Here is a 16,927-nt window from a genome sequence, read left to right as displayed (position 1 = left end):
GATAATCAAATTGGATCTTTACTGATCTACGGTGAACGCATGGAACACAACACAAACATGTATGATACTAGAGTCCATACTTTAAATTCAAAATTGAAAAAATACAAATTGAAAAATAGAAATATTTAATTATTAAAATTTCTCTCTTGTAATTCTCTTGTGCCTTTGAGAGGAGGCTAAAAGGTTGACACCTGCCCTTCTACACCCAGATATCAGTGCTGGGCCTTGCATGGGGCAGAGAAACAGGCAGATGAGAATTCAACCTTGATCCATAAAATGGAGTTTTTGATTTAGGTCTGTAATGAAAACAGTGACTGTCACAAGTGTGTGCAGCCAGACATTTGGGACACTGCTGGGCGAGGCTGAGGACCCTCGCCATCCCGCAGAATTGCAAGCACCCTGGAGCACTGCAACTTGCACTGGGGTCTGCGTTCACACAACCATTAAGAGCGAGCTAGCCAGTGCTAGCTCAGGATCAAGTAGAGCACGGCCCTTGGGGGGACTTGGTCTTGGGTCTCACAGTGTAAAGGGCTAGTCCTGGCACCTCTCATTTCACACACAGCTGCAGCGAGGTGAGCAGTCCACTGTTCCCCGGCAGTGGCATCTGTCTGCCAGGACCACAGCTGTCATACATTCAGGAGCTGTTTGTGAACATCCCTGCTGAGACAGATTCAGTGTTCAACACAAGTTTCTGACCTCCAGGGAACAAGCATGGCTCTGCACACTTTGAAATGAACCAGGCATGCCGGTTTGGATTTCCTGTATGTCCTGGTCTCAGAAGGTTGGCTCAGTTCAAGCACAGGAATGCCAGAGTCAAGGTGTCGTGTATCTGAATTCCTGGTGATTGAGGCGAGGACCTGATCCAGGTCCTCAACAAACAGTGTCACTTGGGATCGAGGTATGGGATGGCCCCTCATGATGGACGACCCGATCACTGTGATGGGGCTGTAGTTGTGCTTATGAATTCTGATGTGTATGCCTGCACAAGAGTAAGTCACTTCAAAGCAAGGGGTTGGCGAGGGGCCGCCTCACAGACTTCAGCTGTATGGAGATCACCGCCACCTCAAATAAATAAAGCTAACTGTGTGGTCAGAGTTTCCGCACAGCCATGGATCAGGCTGCTAGACCCCAGAAGGCCTCCGACTCCTGCGAAAGCTTGTCAGACCCACAGGCCAACCTTGAGGATGCAGTTCTGTTCAGGACACGCGAGTTCTTTCCACGTCACTCCATGGCTCCTATTCCTGGCTCTCTAGAGCCTCGCTGGCTCGGAGGGCCCTCTTCAGCTCCTGCAGGAGCATGTCGCGGCTCTGCGCTGTGTACTGGTCGTAGCTCTTACTGTGCTGGGACTCATAGTGGCGCTTCAGGTTGTACTCTTTCAGGACTGACACATTTTTTTTGCATATTAAGCACGTAGGCATACTCTTCACTTCCACAAAGAAATAGTCTCGCTCCCACTTTTCTCGAAACACGCGGCCCTCTCCTTCTTTCTTTCGTTTGGCCACTTTTGAAGGAGACATGGGTACAAGAAAGATTTCACTTTTCTCTGAATGCTACCACAGAACCACCACAGTGCCAGCCTCGTGACTGAGGCAGGGCCCTTGCCTCACCGTGGAAGAGCAAGAGAGAGTGGTGGGGACTGTGGCGAACCCAAGAGCATGAGCCCCATTGATGGGGCAGACCCAGCTACTACTGCCAGGTAAAAGGGTGGCCCCGGGTGTCAGGCTTCCAACATGTCAAGAGGAGCATGTGTGTGAATTTCACTTGAGTTTTACAGCTAACTGGAAGGAAGAAAGTGGCAGATGCTAACACAGGGAAGGCCAAACAAAACTCAACTGTGGTGGTCCACTGCCACTCGACTGCGGCCTCTCTCCTGGGATGGGTGGGTGACCTGCACGTTAACCAACGTCCCAAACCCAGGCGGTGGTCCAGGCACAGCCCACACTCACGGTTAACATGTGCCTAAGTGACAAATACCTCACTCCATCTCCAGGGGACAACCTGCAGACGGGCGGGAGGACACAGGCTTCCCCACTTATCCACCTCCAACTGGAACCAGTGCCTACTCTGTGCATAACCTTGACTGCTACGTCTTCAAGCACAGCACACACTGTCCCAAAGGGACATCCTGACTTCCTGGTGTGGCACATGTCACCTGAACAGGCCCGTGACTTTGCTTCCTGCCTGCCCTGCTCCTACCTATCAGCGAGCCTTTCTGACACTAGTAGCCCTCTGGCAGTCTCTGGGGTCCAACATCCCCAGGACAAATCTCAAGCATTTCAGTCTGGACTCCACCTCTGGCTCCTCCCTGTAATGCTTGTGTTCCAGGAGCACCCACCTCCTGACCCTGCATGTCCCTTTTCTGTGGCTTTGGCTATCTGAACCTAGGTCCCTTCTGGCTCCCAACTGCTGCTTCTCCTTCCAGGCTCCTCGGAACCCTGGCTGGGTCAGAGGCATTCTGGGCTCTGTAACCCTTTGAGTGCACATGAGCTGTGCACTGCCTGCCCACCTGCCTCTGAGTCTCCCAGAACCAGGCCACACCATGCTGCCTCCAACTCACCCCGTGGCCCAGCATCACCCAGCCGGGGCCTTGGGGAGTCTGCAAGGCGAGAGCAAAGACAGCCCTAGGGGCGTCAGTGACGGGAGCCGGGCATTGTTAAAAGGAACTTTATTGGGTGTTGGGTTCAGATGAGGTCCATGAGGATGTCGTCCTCCATGACGCTGGGCTGCAGGCCCGGCTGGGGGACCGGGCCTCGGGGACCCCCGCTCAGCAGCATCTGACCTGGGGGGCAGTGGGAAGGGACTGCATCTCCCAGTGGTCCCTGGGGCCATTGAGGACCCCGAGTCTCTCATCCCACCTCTTCTGGGGACCCAAGGTAGTCAAGTTTCTAGTAAGCTCCAGGGACCGCCAGAGCCAGAGATCCTTCTAAGCCCAACTGGATGCATACTTTCCTTTGACCCTCTGGGAGCCCTTCCCCAACAGCTTCACTGACGCTAAGACATCTTCTAGCAGCCCAGGACAGCAGGGAAGGATTGTGGGATGTCTCACTCACTGAGGCCTTGCTCCCATGGCTGAACTTCCCCTCTAGAGCTATGGGAGGCCCTTTGGTAATGGGGCCTTGCCCGTAGCTGTAGGGACTCCCAGTCTACACCCCTGCCCTCCCTGAACACCCTTACCTGGCAGTGGAGCCCGCTGGGGAAGCTGTGCAGGCCAAGACTGGGCAGGCGGAGGGTGCAGGAGTTGCGGCCCCAGCTGGGGTTGCCCCAGGCTCTGATGTGGTGGTGGAAGCAGAGCAGGGGCCCCTGGAGGCTGCAGGTGGTGGAGGGAGGCCTGGGGTGGGGGTACCCCAGTCTGGAGTTGGGGAAGACAAAGAATGGCTCAGAGGAAGGCCATGCTGGTACAGCCACCTCTTCCTCCCAGAGACTCTGGCTGAGAGCCTGCAACCCCTGCTGCCTCACCGGTGCCGGGTTAAGGAGCAGGCTCCGCAACTGGGGATTGGCTCCAGGGTTCTGGGGACGAAGGATGGGTCCAGAAGGAGGTGGGCCAGGGGCTGTTCCTGGAGGACCCTGGGGAGCCCCTGTGGGGGCCTGGGTAGTGCCTTGGGGCGGGGGCTGCCCTGTAGCCACAGAGGCCCCCACAGCACCTTGAGGCTGGGACTGTGGCGCCCGGAGCTGGAGCTGGGGAGCAGACAGCATGAGGAAGGACAGACAGTAGGTGGCTGCCCCAACTCCACCCGACCCCAGCCCCAACCCCACCAGTCCCCACCCGAGTCCTCACTAGATTCTGCGGGGGCCTCGCTTGGTCCTCCAGAATGGGGCCCAGGCCTGGAGGTGCCTGCTGTGCCCCCATCTGCATGGGGACAGAGAGGACAGGTCAGTGGTGAGGGAAGGCTGTCTGAGGCCATCGAAGGACCTGGCGTGTAGGAGTAGGGTGCTATCCTCTAGGTACACCACGTAGGAGGTGCATCCCACCTGCCTGGTCACTGTGGAGGGACCAACACTGCTTTGCTGGGACACAAGGGACACATGGACAGAGACGACCTATCTTGGCACTAGAGATGAGGCCATGACGACTGGGCTCTGGGGTGATGAGAGGACACTGGCTGGCCACCAGCACACTCACCCCTCGCTGCTGCTCCAGCTTCTGCTGCTGGACCTGCTTGTGGTTGGTGATGACCTGGCGGATGCCGTTGACAAAGCCACTCTGGTCGTAGGGGATGAGGCCCATGAAGATCTTCTTCTTGGATGAGTACAGGAGCATGAGCACGCGCACCTCGCATGGGGCTGTGTGTGGGAAGTGCACGCAGCCCGCCTGTGGACAGAGACTCTTCAGAAGCAGCCTACCAGAGAGGCACAAGATACCCACCTCATCCTACAAAATTGCCCTATGGGCAAAAAGTAGGGAGGTCTCACTGCATAAGGCCAGGACGGGCAGGCTGGCTTGGCCGCTGCCCTGGAAACAAAAGACTGAGAGCAACAGGCACTCAAGGGCACCCACTGCCCACCGAGGAAAGACAACAGGCCACAGCAGAAGCCATGGTGACCCTGAGTGCCTCCGCCTCATGTCTCACTCTGTGCAGTGCCGGGCTAACTCCCCAAGTCACCCTGGGGAGGATGCCAGGAAGTCGGGGCTAGACCCTTGAGGACGGGTCTATCTCTCTGCCAGTGCCCACCAGCATGGACTAGAGAATGGCAACATCACAGGGCAGCTATCCTGGGAGTCGGAGTGTCCCCAGATGGCTTTGGCTGCCTAGGTGACTTCTCAGAACCTACAGCTGGCGCCCATCCACATAAACCCCTCTCCTTTCATAGTGCACCCAGACCAGGCAGCGCCGCTCAGGCCAGGGTACTGGTGAGTGTCCTCCGTACAGGGGTGCAGCCTAGGGACCCAGTTCTGACTCAGGTAAAAGGAAGGAAATTACAGTTATTGTTTTAAAGGGCACCCAGAGGCTGGGGTGACTACACTGTGCCTATGAGAGGCTGGGGATTGACGTCACTGAGCTCCCCCTCTGGGTTCTATTCTGCAGCAAAAACATTAGTCCTTGCTACTCAGTCTTGAAACATGCCCCCAGAATTCAGTGTTTGCACTGAGGAAGCCAGAGATGAGCCCCACCAGAGGATCCTGGGTCCAGCTGAGCTTCTTGACAACAGCCCTGACAGAATCGCTGTGTGCTGGGGCCACAGACACGAGAGAGTGCAGCAGGCCACAATGTCAGCTGAGGCTGATTCCCCCCACACAAGCGCCAACCCACTAGCACCCAGGAAGGTGGGCCGCCACAGATGGGACAGGCCCGATGCCACAGAGTGGGGACAGAGATAAGAACAGGGCAGGAGAAGCTAGCCCTCCGGGGCCTGAGACAGGAGGATGTCCAGGTGGAAGTCTTACTACATGGCAAGACTTGTCTCAGATCAACAACAACAACAAAAACCAGCACCATGGGACAGGAATGCGGCAGGGGCCAGAACATGTGGTCAGGCAAGGCCTGGGCCTACCTGCAGCCTCAGGGCCTGGGGTTTCCCACCAAGTCAGCAGAGAAGGGGACAGAAGTTAGTGCCCACCCCCTGCCCGCCACTCACAAAGCCATTGCCCATGATGCGGTAGAGGCCTTTGAGGGATTCCAGGTCCTTGTTGGTGAAGTGGAACTGAACCATTCTTGAGTTCCGGAACAGCGGCCCCAGAGTGGTCTGGAAACATGCAGGCGTCACATGGGGGCAATACCACGGTAAAGGGAAGCGTTATGTGGGGAACGAGGGCAGGGTCAGGCAGGCCTTGGCCTGGCAGGACGTACCAGCAGCTGCTGAGGGATGAGCTGCATGATCAGTTTCTGGGGCCACTGCTCAGTCTTCCTGCGGGAGAAAGAGAGAAGAGAATCAGGAGAGGCCAGGCTGAACCTGCCCCCACCCCTGACAAATACCTACAGGTTTTCTCCATGGTTCACATAGACCTGGCAAGGTAGAGACCTTGTCAGCTTGGTGTTGGCATCCACGGATGCAGGCTTTGGCTTCTGAAGGAGAAAGGGTGATCAGCCAGGGCCTCCTTTCTCACCTCCACAGCCCCTGCAGCCCCACATCTCCTCTACGTCCCAGCAGCCTCACACCCATGCTCCCAAAGTTCACAAATACTGCCCCTCCTCTGGGCTCCAAATCTTATAATCGCTATCCCCCAGAAGCCACAATACCTAAGGCCCTGCTGGGAGCCCAAATTCTAGGTTTTGCTGCACGCACGCTGCATGCACATGCACATGTGTGTGCGAACAAGCAAAGGGGGGAGGCTGGGGATGGAGGCCTTGTGCCTGGCAGGTAACTGTTCAACTACTGAGCTTCAACATACATTTTTTGTAGTTGCTTTTCTGAGATAGGATCTCACTATATATCTCTCTCTGGCTGTGGCTGTCCTGGAACTCACTAAGTAGACCAGGCTGGCCTTGAACTTACAGAGATCCACCTGCCTCTACCTCCCAAGCATTGAGATTGAAGGTGTGTGCCACTATGCCTGGCTTCAACATAATTTTTATTTGTTTGTTTTTTGAGACAGGGTTTCTCTGTGTAAAAGAGACCAGGCTGGCCTCGAACTCACAGATCCACCTGCCTCTGCCTCACAAGTGATGGGATTAAAGGCTTGCGCCATCACTCAACATAATTGTTCTTAAAACCCAGCTGTGGCACTTGTGTGCACTTGTGAAGCAGAGGCAAGTGGAGCTCTGTGAGTTCAAGGTCACAAAGTGAGTTCCAGAACAGGTTCCATAGCTACACAGAGAAACCCTGTCTCAAAAAGACCAAAAACCAAAACAAACAAGAAAAACCCCAAAAACCCAACTGTGGTACCTGGTTCACAAATCCTAGCCTTCTTCTGGACCAGCTCTTCTGGGAGCTACCCACTTCCCACATACCCAACAAGTGCTCAAACCCCCTCACCTCCTGCCACTCGAGGACCCCACTCCAGGCCAGGAGCTTGTTCGACACTGACTGTTGTCCACCAAGTGCAGGAGCCCCAAGCTGGGCCGGTGAAGGACCACTGACCCCACCTGGAGCTACAGTGCTTGCCTGCTGAGGAGAACACACAGCAATGAGGGGACCATACCATCTCAGGGAGTGGCTACCCTAAAAGGGGCAAGACAAAGACCCCTTCCTTTACACTACCACCACCACCACCAGGTGTACCAGGGACCATCAAGTCATTCATGAGAAACCAGACCCCAGAAACTACAGGCATCTCAGAACAGCTTGAGGCTCACACTCCTGCCCCAGAGCTGCAGAACACAGCTGTGAGCTTTGCTGTTGCTCCTCCCCTGTGCAGGAGGCATGTACTTCCCATCCACCATGAACAGGGAACAGGGCTAGGTGCTAGAACACACCACCTACCATAGATGGAGCTCCAGGCTGGGCAGTGGGTGCCAGACCTGGTCCAGGGGCCACAGTGGAGACTAGGCTAGGCTGGGAAGCAGGAGGTGGCTTGGGGGCTCCAGGAGGCCCAGGAGCCAATGGGGGTGCTGGGGCCTGGCTGAAGGGGGGCCCCACTCCCGAAGCAGCTTGCTGGAGAGGGTTGATGGGTGAGAAGCGTGGGCCCAGCCCAGCCTTCTGGCTCTTGGCGGCCTCCACAGCATTCTGTGCAGCCACCTGAGCAGCGCTGAGGTTCCCAGGGACCTGTCACAAGGGGAGAAGACCACACACCCCTACAACTATGTACTTGTAGCCCCTCGAGGCCAACCACACTCCTCTCGTGACCCAGGAGCTCCAGCCCCCATCACCACAAAGGCCATTGACCTGGGGGGCCCCTCAAATTGTAATCCCAAAGTTTCATTATGTCCTCCCAAGAGACCATGGCTCTGCGTGGCTCCCGGTAACATCCTTACCTGGTACTGTGGTGGGACAGGGGGCAGAGCCTGCTGGGGGGCTGCAGAGAGTGTGCTGGCAGAGGATGGAGCTGGAGGCAGGGGGACTGTTTGCTTGGGCTGCAGAGGGCCTGGGGCTGAGCTGCCACCAACTGAGACAGGAGAGACAGGGTTGAGAGTAGAGAGAGGGACATCCAAATCCATGTGAAGAGTGTGCTAAAGAGTGCCCCCTCCGTGTACCGCACCCGGTCCTCACCAGGCAGTACGAGCCCACGCACTAGCACCATGTGCCGCGGGTCCTGGCTCACATCTGCTGGAGGCTGCAAGGGCTCCAGCAGGGCCGGAGGAGCCGCCTTCTCAAACAGAAGCCGAAGGGCGGGCAGCTTTCTTGGAGAAACAATGGAGAAGTGGATCCCACGCTACAGGAAGGGTAAGGCAGGAATGAGGCCTCCAGAAGCGAGTGGGGCTAGCCCCTTCCCCACTACATGGAGGGACAGTCTGGCCCTCCGACCACAACTTTCATCAGAATGGATGGCAAAACAGGGCATTGGGGTCCGGGAGGATTCTGACAATCCTAAGTAGGCATAGAGTTCATGCCTATTTATTTATTTATTTATTTTGGTTTTCCAAGACAGGGTTTCTCCGTGGCTTTGGAGTCTATCCTGGAACTAGCTCTGTAGAACAGGCTGGTCTCGAACTCACAGAGATCCGCCTGCCTCTGCCTCCTGAGTGCTGGGATTAAAGGCGTGCGCCACCACTGCCCGGCCTTGCCTATTTTTTTGACTCAGGTTTTCAGACCCCAGCCTGTTTCCTAGGATCCAGAGGTGCAGGCCCTCCCATTCAGCACCCCAGCTCACCTCCCCTATCTTCTGCACCAGGCTCTCGGTTGTACAGCCAGAGTACGTGGTGCTCTCCACGGCAGGCAGCAGGTATGGGGGCGAGTTGCAGATGAGGAGGCAGACTCTGTGCGTCTGGCCACTGCAGGGACACAGTCAAGCAATGGAGCAGGCACCTGTTAGCAGCAGCTCAAGGTCATGCCCTCACCAGCTAGGATCCTTTGCAGTTGACAACACTGAGGCTCTTGGGCTGAGTGACAGTTCTAAGTCACCTACTGGACAAGGGGCACAGGAGGGAGGTCCCAGCTAGTGTCAGGTCAGAGGGCGCTGGCCTACCCTACCCTGGCCTGCACAGGGCCCCTGCTCCTCTCCAGCTCCAGCCTGAGGACTGAGGAGGGCTCAGGAGGCGCGCACTCACATCTGTTCCCGCATCTTCTTGAAGTCATCGAACAGCTGCAGGGCAGTGCTCAGGCCTTCCGCAATGAGGCTGCAGCTCTCACCACCGCCGCCCATGAACCTGCGGGACAGTTAGTCAGGCACAGTGCACCTGCACAGGCACTTGGCACTGCTCCCTCCATCTCACACTGCACTGCGCCTTAGATGGACACCATCTCAGAGTCCTCAGAGATCTACTCGTGACTAAGCAGCACTGGGCAGGGGAAAGGCAGGGAAAAGGTATCAGAAGAGGGAAGAGAAGGGCCCAGGACACGGAGGCCAGCGTCTGTGCTCTCAGTCCTGGGGTGCCCAATGCCCTAGCCATCCTCCAGCTGCCCTTTCCGGACTGGGCCATCTGCTTCACTGGTTTGTTCCCCTTTTCTCTCTCTTCTTGCTGTATAGCTCTGGCTGTCCTGGAACTCACTTGGAACTAAACCAGGCTGACCTTGAAGTCACAGATCATCTTGCCTTTGTCTCAGTATGACAAGTGCTGGGATTAAAGGTGTGCATTACTATGCCTGGCTCTCACTCGATTTTGTTTGTATTTTATGTGTATGATGTTTTGCCTGGATGTCTGTACACCACGCACATCCGTGGTGGCTTTGAGGGCCAGGAGAGGGCATTAGGTCACCAGAAACTAGAGTTATGGGTAGTTGTGAGCACCATGTGGGTGCTGGGAATCAAGCAGTGTTCCAGTCTAGGGAGGAGCACTAAGACGGCCTCCCCTATACTATGGTAAAATGCACTCGCAGACAGGAGCAAGTGAGCCACAGTGGCTATACAAGTAACAGGGGAGACAGAAGTCATTACAGGACCCAATCCAGAGACACTTCCATCTCTCTGACAAAGGGGAAGGTGGGAGCAGGTGTGGACCAAGCCACCAAGCACCTGAGTTCAGGGGCTTTTCCTCTGCCAGCACTGTGGCCTTGGCAGCAGCCACACTCTTCTCAAACACGGCTTCTGGTACTTTCCCACAGCCACCTAGGAGGCCCACTGCCAATCTCCCCCCATAAGCAGGGACAGGGTCTGAGCCATCTCGTTTCTTGTCCCTAGCCTGGTCTATCTGTCTGGCCCACAAGAGGCCAATAAAGCCTTTGGCTGGGCCTACACTGGTGTTGCATCCTCTGCCTGCCAGGCTCACGGATGACGCACCTGTCTTTGCCTAGATTCCGCCCCAAAGCGACTTCATTTTGGCCTGGGTGGAGACCCAACTTATCTACCCTAAGTGCCCAGCATGGCCTCCTCCAGGAAGCCCACCCACCAGATGCCACCATAGTGGCACAGGTCATCCAGACCCTGTGGAAGTGACACCTCCCACCATGGCCACTCCTCAGGCTCCCTCTGCAGCCTTCCTCAGGAGTCTCCGTCACTGCTGCAGCTCGGTGATCTGCAGAGGCCACACCAAGTTCTGGACATGGCTTGACAGACAGACAGATGCACCTGAAATCTCTAGGTGTTCCCACACTGTGTCCTCAGGCTTTGAGCTTGCCCCATGCTTCTCTCCAGGAACCTTCCCTGCTTGGCTCCTTCACCACCCACTCCCTCACCCTCTTGGTCCTCAGAAGCAAGGATTTTTATCGTTACCTTTACAGTTTTGAGACTGGCTTTAGTGGCCCAAAGTGGCCTGAACTCTAGCTTAGGCTGGCCTGGAACTCCTCCTGAGTGAAGGCACAAGCTACCACATCCAGGTGCAGCAGAAAATTGATGGCCACAGAGCTGGAGCCCAGCCACATTAGGTCCAAGAGATGTCTCCATAAAATACCACCAGTCGCCCATAAAATTCTTCAAAGACCTCGAAAGAACAGTACTCAACTTCATTTGGAAAAGCAAAAAACCCAGGATAGCCAAAACAATCCTGGACAATAAAAGAACTTCTGGAGGCATCACAATCCCTGACTTCAAACTCTACTACAGAGCTACAGTACTGAAAACAGCCTGGTACTGGCATAAGAACAGACAGGAGGACCAATGGAACCGAATAGAAGATCCGAATATCAATCCATACATCTTCGAACACCTGATATTTGATAAAGAAGCAAAAAATATCAAATGGAAAAAAGAAAGAATATTTAACAAGTGGTGCTGGCATAATACATATCAACATGTAGAAAAATGAAAATAGACCCATATCTATCACCATGCACAAAACTCAAGTCCAAATGGATCAAAGACCTCAACATAAAGCCAGCCACACTGAACCTTATAGAAGAGAAAGTGGGAAGTACACTTGAACGCATTGGCACAGGGAACCACTTCCTAAATATAACCCCAGCAGCACAGACACTGAGAGAAATAATTAATAAATGGAACCTCCTGAAACTGAAAAGCTTCTGTAAAGCAAACAACACGGTCAACAAGACAAAACGGAAGCCTACAGAATAGGAAAAGATCTTCACTAACCCCACATCAGACAGAGGTCTGATCTCCAAAATATACAAAGAACAAGAAAAGATCACATAATCCAATAAAGAAACTGGAGTACAGACCTAAACAGAGAACTCTCAACAGAGGAATCTAAAATGGCTGAAAGAAGCTGGGCGATGGTGGCCCACGCCTTTAATCCCAGCACTCGGGAGGCAGAGGCAGGCGGATCTCTGTGAGTTCAAGACCAGCCTGGTCTACAGAGCTAGTTCCAGGACAGGCTCTAAAGCCACAGAGAAACCCTGTCTCGAAAAACCAAAAATAAAATAAAATAAAATAAAATGGCTGAAAGACACTTAAGGAAATATTCAACATCCTTAGTCATCAGAGAAATGCAAATCAAAACAACTCTGAGATTGCATCTTACACTTGAAAGAATGGCCAAGATCAAAAACACTGATGACAACTTATGCTGGAGAGGTTGTGGGTAAAGGGAACACTCCTGCATTGCTGTTGGGAATGCAAGCTGGTACAACCTCTCTGGATGTCAGTGTGGCGATTTCTCAGAAAATTAGGAAACAACCTTCCTCAAGATCCAATAATACCACTTTTAGGTATATATCCAAAGGATGCTCAATCGTGCCACAAGGACATGTGCTCAACTATGTTCATAGTAGCTTTGTTTGTCATAGCCAGAACCTGGAAACAGCCTAAATGCCCCTCGATCGAAGAATGGATAAAAAAATGTGGTACATTTACACAATGGAGTACTATACAGCAGAAAAAAAATAAAACATCTTGAATTTTGCAGGAAAATGGATGGAACTAGAAAACATTATTTTGAGTGAGGTAACCCAGGCACAGAAAGACAATTATCACATGTACTCACTCATAAGTGATTTTTAAACATAAAGCAAAGAAAGCCAGCCTACAAACCACAATCCCAGAGAACTTAGACCACAATGCGGGCACTAAGAGAGACTTACATAGATCTAATCTACATGGGAAGTAGAAAGTAGAAAAAGACAAGATCTCCTGGGTAAATTGGGAGTATGGGGACTTTAGGGGAGGGTTGAAGGGGGAGGGGAGAGGCAGGGAGGGGAGCAGAGAAAAACGTAGAGCTCAATAAATAACATGAAAAAAAAAAGAAAAAAATTACCACCAGTCACATATACAATAAGCAAGAGGGTTTTATTAATTTCACCACGTTGGGGTGGCACATGGCGACAGCCCAAGAGGCTCACAGACCCCCTTTAAACCAGGTTAGGGGAATCCCAGCGAAGGGAGGTTAGTTTTTGGGCTGATTGGTGGGTTTAAACAGTTCACAGTTGCTACAGGATTGGTTGGTGGCTCAGAGGTTAGGCCTTGCCAGCTGCAGGCTGGGAGAAGCTCTCTTTAGTTCTCTGAAGCTTGCACAAGGCTGCAGGGTGCCCTCTGACTGGTTGCCCCTGGGTTGTGGCTTTCCCAAGAATGGCCTGCTCAGCTCCAGCCAGTCCCAATAAACTGAAGCTAAGGCCTAGTCCCTGGCAGGGGCTATCAAAAACCTGTCATGGCTCTGGTCTGGCTCCCTGGTCCTCTCACCATGCACCAAGACAACCCTACATCCAGTCCTGCTACCTAGCTTCCTGCTACGGGAGAAACCAAGCCATAAGTTTCTCAGCCTCTCTGAGACCTGCCTGAGGCAGAGGCACCAGGAAACAGCTTCAGGCGGTGACAGGAATGTTGCGACATAGCAGAGGGAGCACTCGCCTGGCAGTGTGCCAGCACTGGGGGCTGCACAACTGTCCGCTGAACATGGCCATCCAGTGCTGCCAGCTACACGTTAGTTAAGAAAAATAACTCAGCCTTTAATCTCAGCACTCGGGAGGAGAGGCAGGCGGATCTCTGTGAGTTCGAGGCTAGCCTGGTCTACAGAGTGAGTTCCAGAACAGCCAGGGCTACACAGAAGAAACCCTGCCTTGAAAAACAAACAACAACCAAACAAAGAAGCCCAGAGCAAGGCTGTTCCTAACCACACTGTACTCCTGTCTCCAAGCAGCAACAATGGAAGGGGAGACTTCCCAAGCAGGGCCAAGCCCTGCTGATTCCCATTCCAGCCCTGCCCAGAACATCTTGGGAATGGGTCACAGGCCTTGATCAAAAGGGTGATCCTGGGAGAGTTAAGCAATGCTGAAATGCCTAGCGTAGCTGAGGCCACCCAAATGGGGACACTTGTGTTTCCAGGGTCCTAATGTAGAACTGTCCAGATAGTATCTCCCTCTATCTTCAAGCGCCTAAGGGAGGGGTGGTCTGTGTCTTTGAGCCATCACTCCTTGTAGGAGTCAGACCCTACTTGGAAGTAGTCCAGAAGTGGAGGCAGGGACAGGGAAGCAGAGGACAACTGACTGATAACAAAAGCCACAGACATGTGCCCAGGAGACTTAGCAGCCAAGCAGGAGTTGAAGAGAACAGAGCTGGCTGCACTGCTCTCAGACTTCCGGCTAAGCAATGGGAAGGAGGTCTCACAAGCATCCGCATCAACCCTGCCGTGTGAGGACCCTGGGCTCCTCAGAATTCCAATGGCTGTTCCTCAAGGCTCACCTCCATCTAGCCCCGAGGTCTTAGATAAGGAAGGCGTCATCTGGCCTCTAGGAGACAACTTTCCAGGGGTGCCACTGCCAGGTGGCAGGGAAATTTCAGGGCCATTGTTAACATTCTCATCGAGGCAAGAGCACCTGCCTAGCGTGGACAAAGCCCTGGGCTCCACTCCCAGCAGCGTGCACATACACACAAATCCCAACTTTCCACAGCACCCAGGACAGGCTTCACAACAAAGAATTATCTATTTTCAGGACCTAGAGAGATGGCTCATCAGTGAAGAACACTGGCTGTTCTTCCAGAGAACCCAGATTCAATTCCCTACACTCACATGGCAGCTCACAACTGTCTGTAACCAGTTCCAGAGGACCTGGCACCCCTGAACAGACATACAGGTAAAACCTCAATGCACATAAAATAAATTAAAAGATCTTTAAAAAAAAAATGATCTAGTCCAAGCCAGGTGTAGCGGCTCAGAGACCTAGACAGAAGCAGCCGAGGAAGGAGGATGAACAGGCAAAGGCCAGCTCTTGCCACACAGGCACTTTGTAGCTAGCCTGGAAAACCTGATAAGACACTGTCTCCAATTTAAAAATGGACTAGAGGCGGGAGAAATGGCCATGCTAAGAGAGCATGGCTGCTCCCTCAGAGGACACAGATTGGACTCCCAGCACCCACATGGCAGCTCACGCTGTCTAACTCTAGTTCCAAAGAATCCTATTCCCTGGCACCAGGCACACAAGTGATACGCAGACATGCATGTAGGCACAACACTTGTACACCTTAAGCAAAAAGAAATCAGTCTTTTTTAAAAACTTGCATGCCAAGTGTCAACGATGCCTAGAACAGGAAGCCAAGCTGTCAAGTGGAGTGTAAGGCCAGCTCTCCATCAGTCTACTGTGTGTTTGCACGACACACACACAACCAAACACGGCGGACATGCAAAGCATACCTGCTTCACCACAGCAGGAAGGCAAGAATCAGCATTGTCCAATGAACCTTGACCACAGCCAGACTGTGGATTTCCCACGGGACAATTAGCTTGAGAGACCTCCCTCCCAGCATCCAGCAGTCTACACTGCTGCTCATATGCAAACCAAGCACAAGAACAGGGCAAGCAGTGAGCAGCCACTTGCACGTCGCTTACTGTGTGCCCTACACCAGCACCTGTAGGATATGCTGGTCTGCCCCAGGGATCCCACCGCCTACCAAACAGGTGGTAACAAAAGCTGGTGTTGTGTCACTTGGTCATCAGAAATCTCTTTGCCCTCTGGGTTCAACCATTCACTCTGAGCAGAGAAAGCTGCCAGTCTGGGCACCAAAGCACCACATGTGAGGGCCTGGAGACAAAAGTGAGGCTCTGTCGACAGTCACAGAGCAAGCCGTTCTGCATGTGGCTCTCCCCGATATGCCAGGCCGTGGATACCCACAGCCCTGGGAGACCAGACCAAACACACAGCTGAGCTTATCCTTCTGAGTTCCTGACTAAGGATGCAACTGTTCCATCTGAAGTCTTTATTGGGGGAACCGGTTATGCGGCAACAGACACCCAATAGCACAAAGAAAACATGCAGGGCCCATAGATTTCTCCAGCTCAGAAGGAACAGGCAGGCAGCCTGGGACCCTGTGGTCAGAGAGTTGTGTCTGAAGTCACTGTGACTACTCCAGGCTGCCGAGCTCCACAAACTAGCCATGGTGGCACAAGTCTGTAATCCCAGCAACTAGAAAGTGGAGGCAGGAAGATGAGGAACCCAAGGCTAGCCTCGGCTACACTGTAAGCTATGATACACCCTTACAGAAGGACGCTCCGGGCCCAGGTGCACGCTGCAACTGCTCTGGAATAGCAGGAGGAAAGAGGGGGAGAAGGGCAAGCTGACCAAGCGTACTCAGACACTGACTCTGTTCTGCGGACCACAAATGGAGGAAAAGCTCACTTGATGCCATCCAGCCAGGTGACAAACTCATAGGCACTGCTGGTTGGAGCGTGACATTGTACGTAGGACTCTGGAGCGCAGTCCACTGTGTTGAACACCACAAGGCTGTACTGGGTTCCACCATACTGGGAGAACAGGACAAAAGAACTTTGAAACTCAAGTCTTAGGCAGGGAACTGCAGATCAGGTCCGTACCCAGCTTCCTCCCTCAGCCTCAGAGGTCTACCGGCCTCCTCCCAGGGACGCGGCCGCACACTCACGTCTCCACCGAAGTCCGTCTCTGCGGGCGGTCCCCCGTTGAAGTACCTAGAAAGATAGGAAATGCGGCGTCGGCACGAGCCGTAGATACAGCAGAGGGGGCGACGTGGGCCCTCACTCACTCGATGGCGGGCAGCAGGTAGTGCTTGCGGAGTCCCTCGAAGTACGGCCCCAGGTTTGCTGTGCCCTCGATCACAAACACCACATCGGCCACGAGGCCCCCGGCCCGAGCCGGGCCCTCGGACCCGGGGACCATGCCCCGCGCCGCCGCCGCCAGCGCCGCCGCCGCCGTTGCCGTCCCAGGACGAGCAGAAGTGCGCTTGCGCGATGCGCGCACCCGCGCCGGACGTCTGGAAGCCTCTGTTGATGCTAATGCGGCCATGTTTGTGCCGGGCACAAACGGGGAGTGGCGGTTTTATCTCTACCCTAGGGCTGCGGACACCATGAAACTCTCAGAATTGGCACAACGCGCCCCTTTAGGGGCCTCTTGAGATCGAACAAACTTTTGTCCACAATATCAACCACGAAATAAATCGGAAAACGGCACATCCGGCCACCATCTTGGAGTCGGTCTCGAGTTTCCGACTCCGAGCTGAAGGGGAGGTTTGGGGAACCAGATTGCTAGGCAACGCGTACCCAGCCGTTGTTCTCTCACACAGAGATTAAGTTAATAAATTCTAGTCTTTCTGACCGGGGAC

At 53.8% G+C, this 16,927-nt stretch overlaps 1 protein-coding gene across 7 annotated transcripts; it reads right to left on the bottom strand.

The window, feature by feature from the left end:
• Positions 1–16,546, bottom strand: Med25 (mediator complex subunit 25). Of its 7 annotated transcripts, none has more exons than XM_050121379.1 (17): positions 16,352–16,546; positions 16,232–16,277; positions 15,973–16,097; positions 9,084–9,182; positions 8,687–8,807; positions 8,086–8,248; positions 7,851–7,981; positions 7,360–7,641; positions 6,913–7,044; positions 5,917–6,002; positions 5,787–5,844; positions 5,575–5,682; positions 4,121–4,309; positions 3,776–3,847; positions 3,457–3,675; positions 3,175–3,349; positions 1–1,501 (listed from the first exon to the last, which is right to left on the bottom strand). In XM_050121379.1, the coding sequence occupies exons 1-17, from the start codon at positions 16,483–16,485 to the stop codon at positions 1,236–1,238; spliced, it is 2,406 nt and encodes an 801-aa protein (XP_049977336.1). In that variant the 5' UTR covers positions 16,486–16,546; the 3' UTR covers positions 1–1,235. The 7 variants fall into 7 exon arrangements, with proteins under 7 accessions (XP_049977336.1, XP_049977337.1, XP_049977338.1 ...); XM_050121380.1 differs by having other exon boundaries at positions 6,913–7,041; XM_050121382.1 differs by lacking the exon at positions 1–1,501 and adding an exon at positions 2,651–2,779 and having other exon boundaries at positions 16,352–16,545.
• Positions 16,547–16,927: the final 381 nt, after the last annotated feature.

Source organism: Alexandromys fortis, unplaced genomic scaffold (genome assembly GCF_014885135.2).
Source record: "Alexandromys fortis isolate MF-2015 unplaced genomic scaffold, M_Fortis_MF-2015_v1.1 scaffold_161, whole genome shotgun sequence".
NCBI lineage: Eukaryota > Metazoa > Chordata > Mammalia > Rodentia > Cricetidae > Alexandromys > Alexandromys fortis.
This window is presented reverse-complemented; position numbering and strand designations above follow the sequence as displayed.